Source organism: Corvus kubaryi, unplaced genomic scaffold (assembly GCF_017639235.1).
Source record: "Corvus kubaryi isolate FWS band 111438036 unplaced genomic scaffold, C.kubaryi_AGA036_p1.0 132, whole genome shotgun sequence".
Classification (NCBI taxonomy): Eukaryota; Metazoa; Chordata; class Aves; order Passeriformes; family Corvidae; genus Corvus; species Corvus kubaryi.
Window position 1 is genome coordinate 6,955,431 of NW_024580666.1, and position 21,946 is coordinate 6,977,376.

The window sequence follows — 21,946 nt, forward strand, 5'->3', positions numbered from 1 at the left end:
AAAGAAAGAAAGAAAGAAAGAAAGAAAGAAAGAAAGAAAGAAAGAAAGAAAGAAAGAAAGAAAGAAAGAAAGAAAGAAAAGGGAAAGAAAACTTTTCTGATATAAAACCACTGCGTATCAGAGATGACAATATACTGTTGCCTTCTGCCTTGGAGCTTTAACACTGCAAGATCATTAAAAATAAAATCTTGTCTGTCAGAAATGCATGTACATCTTATTTGGCAGAAGGATCCATAGGGATTGTTTTTAAAATAGGAAATAATGAGATTTCTCCCAAATATGAAATTGTGATAGTGCTGAGTCAATAAAGAATCGCTATAATTTTCAGCCTCCAGCTCATCAAGTGGAAAATCCTGGTGTTCTGGAACCTGTAAACTGAGAAAAGTTTGGAAGAAGGTGGGAGTTAATGTTAGGGGCCAAACCCTGTGTATGCTTTGAGAACTTGCATTAAGAACATGGGACCCATTAAAGGATATGGGAGTCCCTTACTAGGGCTCTGATCAATAGTCCAGCTTCAGGATGCCTGGGGGGAATAGAATATAATATAATATGTGGTGCACAGGTGTGATAAAGATGATGGCATGTCAACTTTGTTAAAATATGATGCTGCTCTGAGAATTGATTTTTTTGGTTGGTTGTTTCGTCATTTGAAAGAAAACAACTGGACTCTGGAAATTAGAGGTAGAAGACGCAGGTGTTTTAAGGTTTCTTTGTCACTGCAAGTGGCTGTAACAGGATGTTCTCTGCAGCTCAGTACAATTTAAGTAACTCAAGCAATAATCTCTCAGTCAATTGTTTGGAGAGGCTGTTCCAGACACTAGTAAGCATCACTCCTGAATCCAGTCTGAACTTCTCTTTGCTCAGAAAGTTTCGGCCTTATTTTCCACATAGGGCAATGTGAATATGTTGTCCTTCTCTCTTGCTAGAGGAACATGTTTCCCAGCTGACCTGCTGCCTCTCATTTTTGAGGACAACATTAGCTCCAGAGGCGGAAATGAGTTTTCGCTGCTTTTCACTCCATTTCACCTGCAGAGCTAGGGGATGGAGATGTATCCCATTCTGAGTCACTCACACATCTACTGAGCTGTCAACAGAAGGTCAGGTTCCAAGGACAAATTCTTCACTTGCTTGAATTTACACAAAACAATTGACGCTTTTTCCCTCTGACAACGGTCCAGCACTGGCCCAGCTAGACCAGAGAGGTTGTGCAATCTCTGCACTTGGAGGTTTTTCAGGATCCATCTGAACAAACTCCTGCACAACCCATTCTGATCTCAGAGTGTACCATGGTGGAAGCAGAAGGTTGGACTAGAGACTTCTGACACTCCATCAAGCCTATGTTTTCCTATGAATCCATTACCTTGGGCCAGCTCTTCTGATCTGATTGAGCTGACCCTTGATGATGCAATTGAAGAAGGGAGGGAAGGTGGCATCAGATAACTGCCCTTGAAATCAGTTCAGACTCCAGAACCTCAGAGGTGGGGGGATGATCTTGGTACATCTGCTGCTGCTGCTAACACCTTCTCTTGAGGGAGGGTCACACTGCTGAGGGTTGTTGTGGGAAAAGTCTCTTCAGAAGATGAATTCACTCTCCCCAGGTTTCAGGTGCACTGAGTGAGAGCACAAAAGCAGAGCAGTAGCTGAGGACATTGTCCTGGCAATTGTCTCAGAGATAATGATGAGGTTGGAGTTTATCTCCATGTTTCCTTCATTGCTGCACCTATAATCCCATCAGAAAGATCATAACTGGTGCCTTAATAGCATGAATTGGTAGAGCTTGAGAAATTATCCCCTGGAGTTTTCACTGTCTTGATTTTAAAACTTTTTTCACACTGAACATATTTGATCATTTATAGAGATCCTAAGATCTAAGAATTGCTATAATCCTGCCATTACCATGGTGAAGTTAGGTCTTTAACTCAAATCCATTGTCAGACACAGGCTTTTACTGCAGAAAGTTTAGCATCCTAGTAACATTTGACTTTATTGCCAGCTGGAAGGGGAGAGTGAGAACACCTCCGGAGAAGCAGGTCTCGCTTTGGATGCAAAGGGAGCTTTTAAAAGGGAAAGAGAGGAGCACAAGAAGCTTCTGGCTGACAGTCACAGTGTCGTGATGGACCTCCGCTGGCAAATCCAGCACAGTGAGAAGAACTGGAACCGGGAAAAGGTGGAGCTCTTGGACAGGCTTGATAGAGACCGGCGAGAATGGGACCGCCAAAAGAAGGAGCTGCTCAGGCGGATAGAGCAGGTAAGGAGTCCTCAGGTAAGGAGTCATCTTGGGTGAGCAATGCCTGTCTGAAGAAATGAGGCCACTGTACCATTACTACACTCAGGCCAAGCTCAAGGGACAGCATTAAGAAGTGGCGCAGGAACAATTTTGCTTCCTTGGCTACATCGATATTTCTCATGCTACAAAACAATTTATATACACAAGGGAGTAAAGGGAAAATGCTCATAATCCCTATAAAAGACCACTTATGAGAACTCAGCTCTAGGTTAGAGGTCATTTCCTGCCTCATTTAAATTACCCTGGACAAGCACGGTCACATTCTGTTTGAAAGCTTTAGTGCTTCTCTGTGCTAAAACACTCAACCCACAGAGTTATTCAAGGTTTGGTATACAGTTTCCTGCTGAAAGAGACTGTTCATCTATGAATTAGCCACCAAAGATGGAGCTGCTGCAACTATTCAGTCTCAACTGAATTCTTTATCTCTGGGAAAGGAACACAGGGGTTAACATGAAGAGCCCTGACTGATAACACAGTTATCCGTTCTAAATATTCAGAAGAATATTGGTCACATTCATTTTGTGCAAACCTCTGTTATCATTTGCAAATCTGAGAAATGCATGCCTATCCCCTTGTTTTCATGCCTATCTGTATTTTCATCTGCTTAGTATTAGAAACAAGTAATGCCTAATGAATTTATTATCAGGTTGGAAGCCAAAAAAATGAAAAGTTTTTGACTGAACATTGTTCAGCTCTGAGTCATGCATTCCAGGAAAAGCAAGAGAAACAACTGAAATTGTGGGTCCTCAACCAACTGAATGCTTTCCATCCTTAGGACATCACAAAAGGGACCACGAGACACAGACAATGAACCCTTTCCAAAAACTGGTCATGAAGTTACGCTGGGCTTTCATCAATTTAAACCTGTGAAGCCACTCCATGCTCTGCTCAAGTGTAACGCTCGCTAGAGAGCACGCACAAGTCTGGTGTGGTTCCATTTTTGATGGAAATGGAGTCAGGGCTGCAACAAGAAGTTGAAGAAAAGACACCAGGCTGAAAATATTATGAGTACAAGACTAAACCTTATTTTGAGCTGTGGCTGTTAACCACAGAGTAGCACTTAGGAAAATCCCATGCTCTGTGGGTATTTCCGAAATCAATGCTAAAAGTGTAGGTCTGAGTGGGTGTGCCAAACATGCAGGTTTTACAGACCAAGAAAGGTGATTTTTGAGCTTCTAAATTTCAAAATATCAACAAATTCTGGATTTTTTAAATCTCCTATATATCTGAGTGATTTTGTGTGTACTTCATGCAGCTTGTTGAGCTAGCCCTTGTAATGCAAGACAATAGTGCATCTCCTAAGATAAAACCATCTGAGCCTATGAGGCTTGTAGCAAAGCTCATCATGCAAAATTCCTGGTTTCCAGGGTTCAGTGTCAGAAGGTGCTTAGGCTTAACTGGGCTGGTTTGTAACTGTTGGGTTTCAGTGGCCAAACTACCTCCTATGGATTCTTCATTCACAATGGGAATTAAATAACCCTCAGAAAATTTTTCAATATGCCAAGGACATAGACAGAAATTTTCTTTGAGGAGACACTGGTACCTCTTTGGATATTTATTTTCCTGTCCTTATAAATTGTGGGGTTTTTAATATCATCTCTTAGGGGCATCCTCAATAGCTTGAGGGACTTAACCTGGTTACAGTCTGCTTTTTCTAGTTCCTGGGAATGGGGCACATTGAAAGAAGCCACAGAGAAATCCCTGTTAATGTTACCTAGCCTTTAATTCTCTTAAAACCTGATATAACCTCTCAGTGTCATCTTGGCAGAGCCTACAAAATAGCTCTTAGCTAGTGCTGGAACTGATTCCTTTTGTTACGTTCCTGAAACCTCTGGGCTTTAACTATATATTTACTGTGCCAACTGTACACAGAATTGGCAATGAATAGGGGAAATAGAAATTATTATATCAAGCTAATTTCAGAGGACTAGGTGACCAGAAATAGCGTTTGAAATCTTGGCTACCTGCCTACAAACTTCATAACTCCATCTTTGCTTATAATCAAACATTTCCCTGTGTGACAGGAAGCTTCCAAATATTTGCAAGCTTTTAGTTGAATATCCTCTCAGATTGCAGTCATGCCCTGCTTTATATGGAAACAATTAGAATATCTCTGAAGTCCTACTCCCCAGGGTTTTAGTGTGTGTATTCCATGTATGGCAATACACAGAGGATGAGGAGACTACACCACTGTGTATGTTTGAAACAAAGCCTAAGAGATAGCAGAAGCATGTGTGCCAAATTTCATACTAATGCTTTATGCCTGCCTGCTTTCACACAGCTCCTGAATAATACATGTATGATAAGGGGGAAGTCACACCATTGTATAAAATATATAAAATACTTTACTCTGAATGGTGATGGGAATACTGCTCGCATATAAAAAACATGATGACCTACTTTGTTCAGAGCTCACAGTTGTTGTTTTTCCTTTTTAAGTACTCTGTCACTTTGTTTTCTCTTAGAGAATCTCCCTCCCCTGTGCTCCTAAACCTAATTGTGCACAGAGTACGCTGACAAGTATTTAAACCCACAAGATCATCTGTATAAAAAGTTGTGGGTTTAGAGGTATAAACACATGGGAACTCAAAAATTAGTCACTCTTGAAAAGTTAGGGTAGTACTTGTCACTTTAATTCTCCTGTCAGCTCTCTGAGGTTCAGAGAGTCAGGCAGTATCTGTACTGTTCTCTCATAAAGGTTTCCAAAACCTTGTCTTTATAGGATCTCTAAAAATCTGAAGGGCTTGCAATTGGAGCTATCTGTACAGAAAGCATGTAATTACCATTTCTCCTTGCTTTGGATCTTGCCCATATGCTCAGGAATGACCTCCAGGATCTCTTGATTTATACCTTCCAGCCCCTGTCTTTACAGGAGACTTCCTTTTAATAAAACTGTTTCAGATTTTGTGTATCATGAGCAAAACACTGAAGATGCATTTCCCTTTTTGTAGACCTGAATCAAGAAAAAAACCTCACTGTTTTCAGCTGAAGTGTAAATTTAATCATTTGGGTCCTAAAATGGTTTGGTCTAAATTAAGCAATTCAATATCTGTTTATTTTTCCAAACACGAGCAGCAAGATTAATATGTTTTGTAGGTCCTCAGTTTCCAGGACCCTAGTGAATGACTTGCATTTTCAGTTTATTGTCACTAATCTTAGCACACTGCTCTAGCAAAACATCAGAGTTCTTATCAGATTCCTGCAGTCATTTATCATGTTTGAAATTATCACTTACTTCACCCATCCTGTTGTGTTTACAGGTAAAAGAGAAGTTGATCACATAATCTAATTATAATATTGGCAATTTCACTAATGGTTCACCCTCTCTTCACCAGTTTTTGAAAAGTGTAGAGTTAATGGCTTTGATGGCCTTCTATAAATACACATTTTCTCTGAACATGTTCTGCATGCCTAATTCATCCCTTTGACAATGTTTTGTACAAATAGTCAACTTCCCAGCCATGCATTCAGGCTAGGCCATTTATAAAACAAAGTTTTTCGTTTTTGTTAAGCATAATTTTCCACCCCTGGAAACAAGTGATGTACATAAAAGCACAATCTGTGTGTTGCTGACCAGAAGAAAAATGTGTTTGTTTGGATGAGAAGGCAATTCACTCACCCTTCCTTCAGCTTCTACTTGTATTGCTATCAAGATTGCTTTTAAATAACAGTCTGTGTTGATCTGTTTCTTTGAAAATCAGATTACAGACAGTTGCATTGTTTTGTATATGCACATATACACAGTGTGTATATATGTATACATATACATGTAAATAAGCAAAACTCCACATATACACATTTAGTCACTCAAAATCCCATGAGCAATAGCATCAAAGTTCTAGAGAAATCTCCCTTTGCGGAAGGACCAGTAGAGCAAGGCTGGTGTCTCCTGGCGGTGCACCCCTGGGGCAGGGTGGTAATCCGCAGGGCATGGGTGCCTTGCTCCTGGGGAAGGATGAGTTCTGCCAGATGCCATACACTGCAGAAGTAATTGCTGTTCCTTTTAATTTGCCTTGTCTCCAGCTTCAGAAAGAAGCAAGCCCACGGAGAGGAGGTGGTTTGGTGTGTGACCAGAACGAGAGCAGCCGTCGGCCGTTTACGCCCCAGGGGAACCTCCACGTGCCTCGTTCCATGGGGTCCAGGTCCTACTCTGATTCCGACACCATCCAGTTTGATGATCGGTCGCTGTCCAAGCTGAAGGAGAGCGACCGGTGCAGCGCCACGGAAAACCTCTTCCTGGAATCGCTGTCTCTCGATTCCCCTGACGAGCCCGACGAGCATCGTTCTCGGCAGCTGGAGCGGGAGAAATTCTTGACCGGATTAACAGAAGTATGAGCTCTTCTACATTTTATCATGCTGTCGTGTTATCTGTTGTGTCAGAATTGGTACAGCTTCCCTGCTGTAGGAAGTGAGATATTGTGTCACAGGCACTGCTTACACTTACCCAGTAGTGAATTTGGTATGGACAGGTTTTCATTCTTTGTTATGAGCTGATAAGACCAGTGTCAGTCACCTGAGAAACTGGGAGCCAGCCTGAAGGTCCCAAAGATTACTTTGTCTTGTGGCCATTCATATTATATATGAGAACTATATTTGACACAACATATTGGCTTAGAAGGTCTTAAATCTTTTCCAATTTTAAGTAGATAGGTATTTATGAAGAAACATGGGCTTTACTTTGTTAGTAAAGCAGTAAGTGCTGTAGAGAGGCACTTCTGATTGTTCTGCCATGGTTGCCTTCTAAACAGATTAGCATGAGTAAGTGAGATGAGATGGTAAAAAAATAAAGTTATTAATCAGCAAAGTACCTACCCTGAAGTCAAACCATCAAGTCATAAAGATATAAAGCACAGTGCTAAAAAATGCCAGTGAGAAATGGCGAAGGTAGTCTGTGTCCTGCACCATGCCAGGCTTATTTTCATCAGTTCCAGGTCTTCACAGCTTGTTTACCTTGTTTCTGAACAACACCAAGCATCCCTGTCCCCAAATGCTGATACAAAGCTAAAGGATTGAGAAATCAAGTTCTTTGAGTGGAAGAAGAGAAAAAAAGATTAAGAGAGGCAAGAAATGTGACTGTCCTTTTTACATAGCTGTAGGTACCTATGTATTCTGGTTAGATTTTCTTGCCTAGGTGCCTTAAGTGTATGGCTGGCAGTGTGCACATTATTTCTTAGCTTTTTTTCATACATGTCCAAGTGCTCAGTGAAGAATGTTGGTAACACTCTCAGGGAACTGAGTTTTGTGGTTAATTTCCCATTCCTTCAAATTCAGTCTGATTTTCAGAGAAAACCTCTCTTTCCTCTTCTGTTTTTCAGATGTTACCACCATTAACAAAAGTATGGGCAGCAAAATTTGTGCTTGGTGATATTTGCATGGCTTCTTTCCTTCAAAGCATGATTTAGGGAAACCTGCGCAAAGTAATTTTCCCTCAGAGGGTTTGCTCAAGCGAGACTGATTGGAGTTTATGAGTAGCTGAGGATGCACAGAGGCAACTGCAGCCTGCTGACTCTACCTTCCACTATGTTTTCTCTTTGGTACTAACTGCAGTAGAAGTCAATCCAGCCAATTATGAATTCAGTTAGATCAGATTTACTCTGCAGTAACTCCACTGAAGCCAAGGGTGTTATTCCAGAATTATACCACAGTGAATGCAAGGAGGATCAGTTTACTACTATTTTTTTTCCCCGACCCAGGATAAATACCAGAAAGGTATTTGCTGAGTTAAGCAGTGCTGTTTTTAAACAGTTCCAGTTTGAAATGCACTTTTGGTACTGTTCTTGATTTCATGAGGTCAAATAAAAGTAATATATACAGTATTAAAGTTTTTTTTTTTTCCCTGATCCCATGTTGTATTCCCTATAGTTGACTAGAAATATAAGTAAACAATTAGAATGACTGTACAGCAATTGCTTCAGAAGTATCTATTTAAAACCCCAACTCATTATGGGAATTTTCACAGGGAAATAACTGCCATGAAAACATCTTAATGCTGTTAGCAAGCTGTAGGTATTCCCTGTATGAAACAAGCAAGTCTTCCCACACATTTAATATAGCAAGCTTAAGGAATTTCAACTGCTGCCACTTGTTGGTTCCTAGAGAATGTATAATTAAATCTTATGTCAAAGAGCCTCAGTTTATCTTTTCTTTCAGCACAGCTAGATCTCTAGCAAAAAGTAGATTACCTCCACAGAAATGAGTCACTGAAAAATATATGGTGCAAAACAATATATTGTGGAAAAAAGCCATTTGTGATTGCATGGGAATATAAAACTTCAAGGCTGTTGTAGATTTGGCATACGGGCTTTACCTGTGCAGTGTGTTATCCTGATGGGATTGCCCACTCTCCTGCCTACAAAGTGAAGAATATTCCCATTGGCAATTTAAGCATCTTTATCAGCGGAAAAATCAAACGCTTTTTAAAGACAAACATACCCGGTGCAACAAATGGGAAGTGAATGACAAAAGACCCATAAGCTAATGCCACCAACACCTTCAGAAATAACTTATCCTGCTTGTTTCTGTTTTCATTCAGGAGGAAGAAACACACAAAGGAAATCTTCAAAGGTGAGTAAAACTTACAGGGGAAAGTTCAGCAAATACTCAACTGCTGAAGCTATGACTCTCTGCACCCAAGCTGCAGACCCAGGACATAGCCCTGCCACTTCCTAAACAGCCTCCAAGCCAGATTAATGGATTTACCCAGGGATTAATTTGTCTCAATATACTTCTGTTCTACGCTGATTAACTTGGGCCACATTTGCTGTCATACACAAAGATCAAACTCTATGAAAGTGCATGAAGCTGCAGCTTGCAGTGAAGGCTATGCCTGCCTTAGCAAGCAGTGCAAGTACACACTGCAGATGTCAATATATAGAGGAAAACACTTGGTGCCAAGGACCTGATATGCTGCTGCCTGTCACGGATATTTTGCTTTGGACTGGTTCTCGCCTTATCGCAAATGTTGAATATCCACCTAACCTTAAAATGCATTAGTTGTGCTTCTGGAGAGCATCTTCCAGCTCATTTTCATCCCAAAGGAACCCAGCCTATGCTCTCTGAGATTGCCCTCCTGATGCAAACCAGAGCATCTGACTAGGAGATCCATTTAGAACCACACTCACCTGACTCCTTAACAGAGACACACCTGAACTGCTGCTGGAGCTCTTGATTAAAAACTCACAGGCTGTATCCTCTGGATCACTGGTACATGAAAACCACTGCTTGCTGGCTTCTCATCCAGCTGGAGTTACCTCATTGAACCGACTCTGATAGCAACACTCATTTGCATTTTTGTTTAGTCCCATTCAAAAAGTTTGATTTTTTTTTTTCTGAAAGCAAAACAGTAGGACAACTCATCTGAATGCCTGTGATTTGTACAAATTAGTGAAATGGGGGAGACCCAAAAATTCAGCCTTATCACTTAGAGATTCCTTTTGGTTGAATTTCAGCATGAGCTCAACTCACCAAGCCAGTTCAATGTAGCAGCATCTCAGCTGGATGTCCCACATCACTGCACTCCAGCTGTGCAGCCTGGGAAGTCTCAGGAGTGGGGGTGGACTTGATGATTTCCCAGCAAGTCAGAAATGCTCTACACTTGCTTTGAAAATTGTGCCTAGTATTGTCACAAACATTCATTCTCTGTGAGTGGTATCATTCTGAGATGCATCCTACTGCTCCACACTACAGATATTTGCCAAGCAGTAATTCCTGAGAAAGCAGTAAATTAAGAACCAATAACAAACTATTACTTTTAATGGCACATCACAAATGTGTGTGTTCACAGCTATTTCAAAGATAATAAAAGGGGACTTAAATGAAAGAAAGGGCTAAAGGAAGGAAAACTAGGAAAAGGTTTTTCACACAGAGGGTAGCTGGGCACTGGAACAGGCTCCCCAGGGACATGGTCATGGTATCAAGCCTGCCAGAGTTCAGGAAGTGTCTGGACAATGCTCTCAGGCACGTGGTGTGATTTTTGGGGTATCCTGTGCAGGGCCAAGAGTTGGACTTGGACGATCCTTGTGGGTCCCTTCCAACTCAGAACAGTTTATGATTCAATGATTGAAGTGGTTTTATATGTAAGCAGATAGTGAAAGTTGGGTTTTCAGAGTTTGCTGATGAAAATAAGTTACTCTGTGACAATTTCCAGGTGCATGAGTGACTCTCTTGTGTTCCTCTCTCCAGGGCAATGTCCGTTTCTTCCATGTCAGAATTTCAGCGCCTGATGGATATTTCTCCATTTCTACCAGAAAAAAATTTGCCTTCCTCTGGCAGCAAAGATGATATAACCCCTCCCTTGTCTCCTGATGATCTGAAATACATTGAGGAGTTCAACAAAAACTGGGATTACAGTAACACTAAGAATCATGGTGGGGCAACTGAGAAGCCTGCAGAGGGCTGGGCAGAAAGGACAGAAATTGGAATAGCCGGGAATGATCCTGCTTCAGATCCATTCCAGGCATCCTCATGGTACCTCACCACCAGTGTCACTATGACAACCAACACCATGACCAGCCCAGAGCACTGCCAGAAGCAGCCAACAAGGAGTCACAGTGTAACGGACAAAATGGGAGTTCGGGTGTTTCACAGCCCACCGGTGGTCCGCAGGTTCGATAACTCAGTGATAGCTGGCAGTGAAGGGAAAAGCCAGGCTGAGCCAGACTTCCTGTTTTCTGTGACCAAAGCTATGGGGAACGTTGCTGAGACAAAAGGTGCTTCCTCAGATATGTTTGGAAGGTGGTCTTGTGACCTGGCCAAACATCATAAAGATTTTCTGGAGAACGGTCTTCATCCCATTGAACGTCCTATTTGCACTACTGTGGGCTTTGCCTCACCCTTGCACAGCTTGGAGATGTCCAAGAACATGAGCGATGACATGAAGGAGGTCGCTTTCTCTGTCCGGAATGCAATACGCTCCAATTCCACAGAGCCCCAGTTTAAGGACACCGCGTGCCAAACCAACGGCATGAGAACGACGGGGACACAGACCACCCAGACCATCAGCGTCGGCTTGCAGACGGAAACCCTGCGCAGTATCACCAGCAGTCCACACAAGTGTCTGACACCAAAGGGGGGGTCCACACCTGTCTCTTCACCATCCAGAAGCCTAAGAAGCAGGCAAGTGACCCCTGTCATTGAAAAGGTCCAGGCTAAGTTTGAACGCACATGCTGCTCCCCCAAATATGGCTCTCCAAAGCTGCAAAGAAAAGTCCTTCCCAAATCAGACCAGCCAAATAACCGGACTTTGCCTGGCACACCTCAGAAAGGATTCAGTGAGTCCGCTTGGGCTCGATCAACCACCACACGGGAGAGTCCTGTCCACACCACTATCAACGATGGCCTCTCCAGTTTGTTCAACATCATTGACCATAGCCCCATCTTTCATGAGACCTTCCAAAAATGCCCCAGATCTGGCAGCCGGTCCAGGTCAGCAGAACCCAGACCAGAACTGGGCACGTTGCAGGAGCCATGTACAAATGCCCGTGGCAGATCACCCAGTCCTCTCCGACTGGGGACAGAGACACAAAAGGAAGAGGGAACTGAGGTGACAAGTATTAGGCAGGACTTATCTGCTCCTCCAGGGTACACACTTGCAGAAAATGCTGCCAGGATCTTGAATAAGAAACTTTTGGAGCATGCCTTAAAGGAAGAGAGAAGGCTACCTTCACACAGCCCACCAAATCTTAGCAATGACAACAGCACAGGAGAAATTGTCAAAGTAGATCCAGGGTCCATAGAGGTAATGAGTTTGCTTGTTTTTCCTCCTATAGCTAAATGCACTCTTCTTTGAACAAACACATTATGAGGTCTCTTGAAGTCCTAGTGAGTATTTGAAGTGAATATCCTAGTCCTGTCCTGATACCACCAGTGATTTCCAGTCATGATGCTATTGGATTAGTCACTGAGGAATGCATGAAGGAATTGAGTTTCTATCCTGGCAGCTTATCTGGCTTGAAAACATCAGAAGAGTTTTATCCTTTATGGGGTAAAAATGGTTCTTCCCTGAATGACTAGGATAAGGGTTTTCTGTCACAAAACACACCACATGTTACAGGTGCTCTAGGGACTCTAGGTTTGAGTACATTTTCATGCTGGATGGAAAGGTAGATTCTTTCTCCTACACAAGAATGGGTCTTAACAAGTTTGTGTGAGAAATAGTCTCTACAATACCCTGAAGCAAAACTTCAGGGCCTTCAGCATATCTTTTCTGAATGTATCTGATTAAGTTTGGCTCAGGTCTGTGAATGTGATTGAATGACATGATGTTTGGTACTGACTGCTGCTGCCTCACAAAAATAACAAAAAGCAAAAAATACACATATAATCAACTAATCTAAACATATACTTATTTAGTGTTTAAGAACTACTTGATGATATTTTGTCATCAACAGTGTAACAGTTATCGTCTGTCTCAGCAAGTGTGCCCAGATGTTGGGGGTCAGTCTCAGGTGCAAGAGCAATCAACAAAAAAAGGTGTAATGATGGATGAAATCTTTCAGTTACTAGAATTTAAACCTCCTGGTTTTGGTGAACCTCTGAGAGCACTTGAGAGTGTTACTCTGAAGAAGCCTAGAAAAGCTGAACTATGCCCAGCTCCCACGTGCATATGTTGGGCTGTCTGGTTCAGCCATGAAAAGGGGTGTGTACTGCTGGTAGGTGACAGTTCCCAGGGCAGGGGCAGGCACTCCTCACCCTCTCTGCCCTGTGCTGCCCCTTTAGCATCCCAGTGTTGGGGTGATCCCTGGCTCAGGGAAGTAGCTCCTTGACCCCTGCGCACCCTGTGCATCCACCTTGCCGTCACTGGGCAGACTCTTACTACTCCTGCCTCAGATACCTCAAAAGGGAAGGTTCAAACCCCATCTTCTAACTCAACATTTGGTGTGAAGGATTTCTGGGCACCTGAGCACTGAAACCTTTGATCTGCAGTTTACCTTGCCCCAGTAGGTGGTTCTCAATATACAGTCAGTTCCTCTTTTGTAGGTACTGCTCAGAGAACCTGATCATTTTTGCCTAACAGACAATCCAAATCTAAGGATATATTCCCTCTGTGCAGTTTAAACAGATATAAGCAGGGATGTTTTTACATTTAAAAAAAAAAAAGAAACCACATTCACATTATAACTACTAGTGAGTGAGAGTGGTCTTTGTGCACAAACCTCAGACTGAATAGAAGTGGCAAGCAGCCTCATTTATTTTACTTTTTCCAGCTATCTCTGTATTTTGTCCTTAGTTTGAAATACTGGGAATACACAACTGGTCCTTATTAGGAAGTGTGTTGTACTCTTACAAGCTCGATTCAGCTTTGCCTTCAAGGCATCCCTGGAAACTCTTGATTTCCTCCTGTATCTTTTAACTGTCTCAGTAGATTTCAAATACAAGTAGATGAATGTCATCCTGCATCATCACAAATCGCTGTTGGCAAAATACAAGCCAGCGACAGTACCTGAGTTTGATGCACAGAGAGATTTGGGTCAATGCTATTTAGCAAGAACTCGTTGACCATCAAACTTGCAGAAAATTGCTCATTTTTGTGAATTCTCAGTATGTTTTGCCTAATTTTTTGAGTTCTGAGTCTTAGAGCTAAGACTTGTTTCTCCTTGCAACTCCTACACGGCTGTTATGACTGCAGTCTAGATGCACAGGTTTTGTTCTTTGGCTGCTCTTGGCATTTCTTGGGAATGTGGATTGAAAAGGAAACTGGTGGGCATTCATACAATGAGCTTAGCTTTTCCTAAGTGAAGTGGTGCTCTGGAAGATGTACTCAAGGGAAGCATGGGTTCGCTGCTGAAAAAAACACCCACAAAAAAGTTTAGACTCTGCAGGTGCCTTGGGTTATTTGTGGATTACCCTGACCACACAAATTACACTTTGTACAAATTCCACTTAGCACATTTTGTAGAAAGCCAGACACAGCTGTTCAGGGAATTATGATCTTGAAGGAGGCAGGTTTGTGCTTGGGGCAGTGCTGATACAACACTTCCACCCTCCTGTAGATCCCTGCTCTGCTACCCTCTCACCTGTTAATTTCTGGCCAAGCGCCCTTCTTACCACCAAACGCCTTCTGCTTTCTGCAGCCATGGCATACTAATGACTTTTAAACTTGCATGCAACGCCTGTTGGTGACTTTTCCTTAATTTGAGCTTCTGAGTTGTTTAGTTACATCATTTCCTTTTATATTCCTGCTGCAAAAATGAAACCTAGTCCATATATATATTTATCTATTTATGTGCATGTGTGTGTGCATGTGAGAGTATATGCATACAGAATAGCAATAACTTTGTATTTTCTAACTTGCCCAGAGTTTCTTACAAGGAAATTCATATCCACAAAGTGTGGCCTACTAGTGTCTTATCCTGATAATTCACTGAATTCCTATCTTACTTGCATATCATAGGATTTATACATTTTACTGTTAAAAACGCAGATTGGCATTACCTAACCAACCACATAAGAGCTTTACAAACATTTTGTTTCTATGACTAGCAAGGATGTAGATCATGGAGGTTACACAACTGTCCTGGACTGGGAGTCAGACTCATTTCTGGAGACAGAGCTGTGAAAGGACCATCCACACAGACCCACAGATGAGAAGGCAGGTGCTGCATCCTCTGCTCGCCAGGGCAGAGCAATTGCCACAGGCTTGCCACCTTGAACCATTCAGCACAGGTGGGGGAATGTTGAAAATCAGGGAATGTGTTGTCAGAACTTAAGGGCTTTTGGTTAAACTTGGGTCTCCCATCCAGCATCACTGTTGAAGAGAAACAAGAGAGAAAGGTGAGGCAAAGGGTTGTCACGAAACCTGAGCAATGAAAGTGTGAGCAACACAAAATAACTGTCATTTTCTTGCTTGTTAAAGATTTCCAAAGCAGAAACTCTCCCTTGAAATCAAACGAAGGGAAAAATTATTCCTCTCATAGTAATGTGGTTTTTCCCTAGCACTAATCAAGGTTGGCAAAGGATAACATATATCTTTCTCTGCTGAGTAGAAATGTTTGATTTGTTTATTGCTATGTCCACTTCTGAAACTGTGCTAGGATTGTAAACGGTTGGTTGGTTTGCTTCCTTTCTTTCTAAATCTTTTTCTGCTAGCGGTTTATCTTTTATTTTTGATTATTAGTTTCCCTGTGATAACACTGGTAACATGATCTGAATGAGTAGTAACACCTGGAGACTTCTTCCTTGCTGACATGAAATCTTCACTTTAAAAAAAATAATCAATTAAAACAGTTCTTTCCAACCTACTTGCTTTCTTTTTCTTTTCTGTCTGTTCTGTCCAGAACCAAACTGTCTTATTAACTGCCCCTTGGGGACTCTAACCCTGCCTGCCTCACTGCTGTAAGTCCTTTCTACCTTGTTTCCAGAGCCTTCCAAAAGCAGTCATTCTTGAACATGTGGGTTAAGAGAGGGAAATAAATGGCCACAACTCCAGAGGTGTCGGCACGCACCCAACATCCCTGTGGGGTCCTTTCTCTGTGACAGTCGGGAAGAGCTCAGGATAGGAGCTCACCTGCTGTGTCCTGCAGCAGCACAGGCTATGAAGAGATCACACTTTAGTCAAAATTTGTGCTGTTGGGGTTTTTTGCTAAGCTTTTAAAAATTGGCAAAATTTAAGACCGACACAAAGGTGCGCATACAAAGGTATGCAAAAATGTTGGGGAGGGATTCAGAGGGATTCAGATTTATGACAAACATTTTTTTGTTTTATTTTCCTCTTTTTTTTTTTTTTTTTTTTTTTTTTTACAAATGCACAGCACTGCGCAGGGCTTCTGGCTGCCCCAGAATGCCTTCCCTCCAACTCTGGCTACAGCAGGTGGAGAGGGCTGGGAAGGGGGCTTCAGCACCAGCCTGTGGCTAAAGGCTGAAGTCACCTTTGCTCATTAAGCAGTTCTGCACCCAGTTTTGTCCAGTGGCTGCTGCTGCCATGGTAGAGGGAAGACACTATGGAGACATAAGCTGTGACCATCCATTCTGCCTCAGAGAAAAGAGAAAACTGTTTTCTTTATTAATTAATATAGGCATAGCCGTGGTGGCTGACAGCCTGTTATAGGAAATAGCTAGAAACTGAAGCTGAAATAATCTTTCCCATTTTCAGTGCTCAGGCTAAGAAGTGCTGCCTGTCCACCCACGCCCCTGAGCAACTACCAAACTAAATTACCCATAGGTTATTTATTTTTAAAAAAAAACATTTCTAGCTATGAGAGCTACATGTAGTAAGGGAGGAGGGGTTTTCACAAACGGTTCTGTAGAGTTTCCTTGTCATGGCTGGATTTCCACTCTGCAGGTGGGGGGGACTGACTCAGCAGCCAGCACTTCATGAGATTACACTGCCAGTCACTTTTGGCTCTGGAGCAACATCCATCACCAGCACAGCCTTGTGTGGTGCTGGGCATGTGTACATCACAGATAAGATGAGCTTAACCCTGCTGTTTGGTAAAAGCTGATCAACATCTGCAGGCATGCTGGAGAGAGGCTTTTGAACTGAGAGGCAGCAGTGGAAATAAATGTTGCTATCGCAGTGCTGACTCTGATTTACTGCTCTGAAACTAGGATAAAGCAGCCAGGAGCAAGCAGCACTACAAAGATATCATTTTAAGCCTCCTTTCTGAAAGAGGCTAAGACAAAACCCTCAAATCTCATAGCCTCAATTCACCATGTTGTGCTGTTCATGACTGTTGCTGCACAGATGGGTTTCTCTTAACAAATCTGAGTCTAGTGGCAGCTTTCACAGACCATATGTTGCCCCGGGCACAATGGGATAAGGTGAAGTAAGGACACACAGTCAATCTTTTTGTTAGCACCAATTCAGCCTTACTGCTGTTTTAGCAAGGGTTGTGAAATTCATGGTGCAGAGATGGGGCGGGGGGTGAGGAGGCAGAGAGGAGGGGGTGCAGGCTGAGGTGCTCTGTGAGTGCCGAGGGCAGCTGGTCACAGCTCTGTCTCAAGCACTGGTGTGCAGCTATAGATCACCCCATTGGCTGCATGTTGCCCAAAGGCACCAAGGTTGACCCTTCACTGAGGCTTCCCCGAGTCCAACAATGCACTCTCTCCAAGACAGGTCTCACCAGCTCCATTTCTCATACCTCAGTTCTGTGTCTTCAAAATTGGTCTTTCTGTCCTATGACATTCATGTTTGGTCTTCCACTGCAATTGAGAGGTTCAATGTCGTGTCACTTCGTTTGTTCACTGTCAATCACATCATGTTACCTACTCCAATATTCCCCATCCTTAGTCACTATTCTCCTTCTCCATGTGAAACAGTGTGATGAATCCTTGCCTCCTGGCTGCCTTGGTATCCCTGCACCTTACTGTGCCAGAGCTTTTCCTTTGCTTTGTATCATTTTTGGTCTCTCTCTTCATTTATCACCAGTTAGCATTCTGACTTTGGTTTTTATTGAACTCCCCTATACTTTCCAGTGACTGCTGCTTAGTGTACACATTGCTAGAGGCTGGCAAACTGCTCTGATTTGCTTTTATAAATTGAGAAGTATGAAGTGAAATTCAGAAGTCTTTGGCCCTATGAGACAGGCTTGCTTCTACAGTCTCTCATCTTGATGTAGGGAGCATTCAGAGTGAGGCAGGAAGCCCAGCTGTACTTTGAGGAAAGTCCATGAATATTAGAGGCATTACCAACGTAATGCCAGGGTGAAAAATCACAACTGCAGATTGTTTCTAATCGCAAAGGCAAGCTAACCAAGCCAGAACAGTGGAAACTTGGTCAAGGAATAAAATTTCCATTTCTGTGAATGTTGCCTTTAACACTCAGTACCTCTGAATCCTGTAATTCAGGTTTCAGCAACTGGCAGTTAGAAGTGGTGTTCCAGAAAATGAAATGTGTAAGTAAGCCTCATCTTTAACCCAGCTGGAGATCATAACTACCCCTGTAGTCATTATTCTGTGCTAAGAAGTCTCCTACATGTCAGTCTGAATTCTGAAGTGAAAAAAAGGAGGCAGTGGTTGATTTTTCACCCCTCTTGCAAATGCGAAACCTGGCCTTTTTATGCCAGGTCAGCACTTAGAGTAACGTGTTGAATAGTGGATTTTCCTGAATTATTATGCAAATGTACTTTTTCAGCTCTTCTCTTTCTAGCACGAGGAGAAATAGCAAATGGAAGTTTGTCAGCTACTCCAACTCATCCCTCCTTCTTTCATTGTTTCCTTATCTGTTCCATAAATCATGGACACACATGCAGATACCTGGAGCCCACACACAGCCAGATGTTCGCTGCTTGCTTTTGTCCCACGCCACAACACACGCTTAGCTTTAGTTTGACGGTTTTGTTTCTTAATTCTTCGTGCATCCCGACGGTCTCTAATGCAAGTCACTAACCACTGTTTTGCTCTCTTGGCTGCCAAGGAACTGCCTTGTTCTGCACTAGCCCCGTCCCTCCAACCCTGCTTCTCCCGGCCAGAGAGACCAGCGAACCGGCGCCCACCGTCACGATGGGCCTCACATTCCCCTACTGCCTCACAGTCGCAGTCCACCGGAGATCTGACTTCCTCAGAGGAGTGCGGAAGCAAGGAGCTGCTGGCAGAGACCCCCAGCCGGGGAGGCGAGCTGGCCTGACTCCATACAGGAACAGGGCGGGCCACCACTCGCCTCCACCAGGTCGCCCGCCAGCCGTCTCTGCTGCGAAGGAGGGAGGTCCGCTTGGAGAGGTCAAAGAATGTTCTCAGACACAACTGCTGAATGTCCGACCTGGGAAACAGAGGTGTTTCTAGAATGAAACAGTTAATGTGCCTGTAATAACTTAATTTTTTTCATAGCTGAGAAAACTATTTTTGTCTCCATCTTTTCTACATACAGTATATTAACAAAAACAAAAAAAAAGGGTTAAAATTATATAAAGTAAGATTTAAAATAAAATGTAAATTAAGTTTTAAGGGAATTTGAATACGCGCTCGCGCTCTCTCCAAATACTGACTGCCTTTTGGTTATATTTGCACTGTTATGTTTTCAGTTTTGGTTTGGGGTATTTTGGGTTCGTTTTTTTTTTAATTTCATGTAAAACTAGGGTCTTAAGTTAATTTTATTCTATTTTAATGTCAGTGTTATTGGTTTTTAAAGGTAAGGTTCTTAAAGATTGCTTCAACTGTCTGAAGCGATACATTTTAAGTAGTGAAGAAAGCCATTAAGCTCGTTCACTAGACTTGTAATTAATTGAGATGGAGGGGAATACAGGTAAACACGAGTAAATGTGTAAAAAAAGAGAAAAGAATGCCTCAGAAAGTCTTACAGAGTTAGCTGTAAAATACACCTACAATACTTGACTTGCATGCCTCTGGGTCCTCGCACTTTAGTGCATGTACATACTGCTACTGTACCATCACATAAATGTGAGTCAAACTGTTTCACTGTAATATTGTTGTGAATTTACCTGTACTGTACTTTTATTGCTGGTATTCTTGCATTTACTATACAAAAAAGAGTTTTTAAATTATTGTTAGCAGTTCAACTGGCTATGTACAGAGTTTACTGAGAACTTCCTTCGTTTTGGAAAAATCATGGAATCTCTGGGCATACTAAATTGTAACTGGTCTTGTTTAAGAGTCTGTTGGAGACCATGTGAAGTGGAAATAAAACCCTCAGTATTTACAAGCTGCTCGAGTGCTTCATAATGGTTTTTTTATGATGGTACTTCCCAGGTTCATTTAACTGGGGGAAATAAAAGCCCCTGAACTCCTCCTTTATTCATAAAGGAAGAAAAAAGCTTCCTTATATGAAATAAATCACGGCAAAACCAAATATTATGCTGTGCTCCATGGACTCCTGTGAACACTGGACCAGACTGTGGGAAGTTTTCTAAATTCCCTCCCTGAACTCCACAAAACCTCTACTCACACAGATAGTAGGACCCATCTTCTCAGTTTCTCTGAGGCCCTATGGTTTGTTGTATTCTCACTCATGGGAGTGAAAACCAGCCAGCTAAACAGAACACCAGAAATATGACCTGTTCAGTATTAATCCAAGCTTATGTACCATCTGTGTTACACACAGAGACCAATAAAACCAGAGCTTTTGTAAAAATGAAGGCTAACAATGAGAAGTAAATGCAGCCAAGAATTCACACTTCTGAGAGGTGGAAACCTCTCAAGCTACTTTGCCTGAGACCATCTGTTTGGCCACATGATTTCTCTGGAGCCCCAGACCTGCTCTGACTAGTTATCCCATTGCTGAACAGGCTCATTCCTGTTCTGTTTCCTTTGCTGAGGTTTTCTGAGCTTCATTTGTTGAAGAACACCATCTGGGCTCCCGAGAAGCCTTCCTGGTTTGCTCTGTCAAGAAATAAGCCCTTCACATCCCATCCTGTTGTGTCACAGCCAGCTTTCTAGGAAGTTTAATTCAGCTGTTGGATAAGAACCAACTCCCTATCTCCCAAATAGCAGCCAATTGAGGTCTGATTTCTCCCATACCGGGTAGGGCTGTGACTATTGACCTGGCATCAAAATGTCCACCTGTGGGTCATCATTACAAAAACAGCCGCTCACCAAGATGGGCCGTACTGTACAGTACTGTTCACTAATGGCTCTCTGGTGCCACAGCCAAAACAAGGGGTGTCCAGTGCCAGTCCTGAGCAGCAGCAATCATGTTAGTGATAGCTGCCTTCCTAGCTGTCTCAAAGCCTCACTGCTAGCCTTTTTTGTGAGTTCAGGATAATCCCCAAGTCTGAATGCCTAAAATTGTCCATGGTGGCCACCCTGCTTGCTTGAAAATCTTCCTCCTGCAGAACATTGCTGAATTGTTGCACTAATTTCAGTTTGGGAGTGGAAGGAGGAGCACATGCAAGAAGTGTTTTGAAGGTTAACTGCAAGAGTCACAATGGTTATTGGAGAAGACTAAGCCACAAGAGAAAACACCTTGCTTGTTCTCAAAAATTACCCGTAGTAGCTTTGCAGGGATAAGGGGGAGGTTGTTGCTTCCTTAAAAGCTATTTCTCCTTGATGAAGTAATTTGAATTTGCAAATGAACGAGCAATGTTGACAACCAGCAAGTGCAGATCATGTTCTGTTTCTTGTGACAGATGTAATTTTTTTTAATGATGCACCAGAAAATTCAGGGCACTAATCTGTTACTTCGATACTAGGAGATGGTATTTGCCTGTCAAGTCAAGGATACTCCAGTTTGCAGAAATAGCTGCTGGCCATCCTGAAGATCTGTGAGGATAAGCAGCTGCCTGTGTCTTGACCAGTAAAGTGCTTCTGAAACAGCAGGGATCACTGAAATGAAAGCGAGAGAGCAAGAAATAGCAAGAAGGAGAAGGTTAAGCACACACAGAGATTCTGTGGGCAATCTTAAAAAGAATGACATTAATTAAACATAATCTTTCTAGTCTAATTAGTGAATGCAGTGACATCGAGAAATACCCCATGTTTCTACTGGCTCTTTGGAAACAACAGGGCTTTTCTCTTCCGGTACAGCTGCTGGTGGGTTTGGGACATTCCTACCCACCCTCACATTATTCCATCGTGCTCCATAATTACTTACATAAATCATAAAACAAGTGACAACTCTCTAGTCCATCTGAAGTCGTTTTAAAATCTTCTGAGAGAAAACGAAAAGCCTTTCTAGAAAGTCTGCAGCTCAGTGTCTGTGGGGTATCCAAATTACTGCCTCATGAATAATCAGGGCGGGAGAAGCTTCACAGATTATCACACAAGTAAATG

At 42.5% G+C, this 21,946-nt stretch overlaps 1 protein-coding gene across 3 annotated transcripts in view; it reads left to right on the top strand.

Moving 5' to 3' along the window:
• Nucleotides 1-19,880, top strand: part of LOC121666123 (microtubule cross-linking factor 1-like) — a 48,685-nt gene extending 28,805 nt beyond the window's left edge. For all 3 annotated transcript variants that reach the window (XM_042031251.1, XM_042031242.1, XM_042031261.1), the window contains 5 exons: nt 1,994-2,248; nt 6,311-6,616; nt 8,820-8,851; nt 10,469-12,023; nt 18,639-19,880. In XM_042031251.1, coding sequence (XP_041887185.1) covers nt 1,994-2,248; nt 6,311-6,616; nt 8,820-8,851; nt 10,469-12,023; nt 18,639-18,848 — 2,358 coding nt within the window. In that variant the 3' untranslated portion in view covers nt 18,849-19,880. The remainder of the gene's footprint in view (nt 1-1,993; nt 2,249-6,310; nt 6,617-8,819; nt 8,852-10,468; nt 12,024-18,638) is intronic.
• Nucleotides 19,881-21,946: the final 2,066 nt, after the last annotated feature.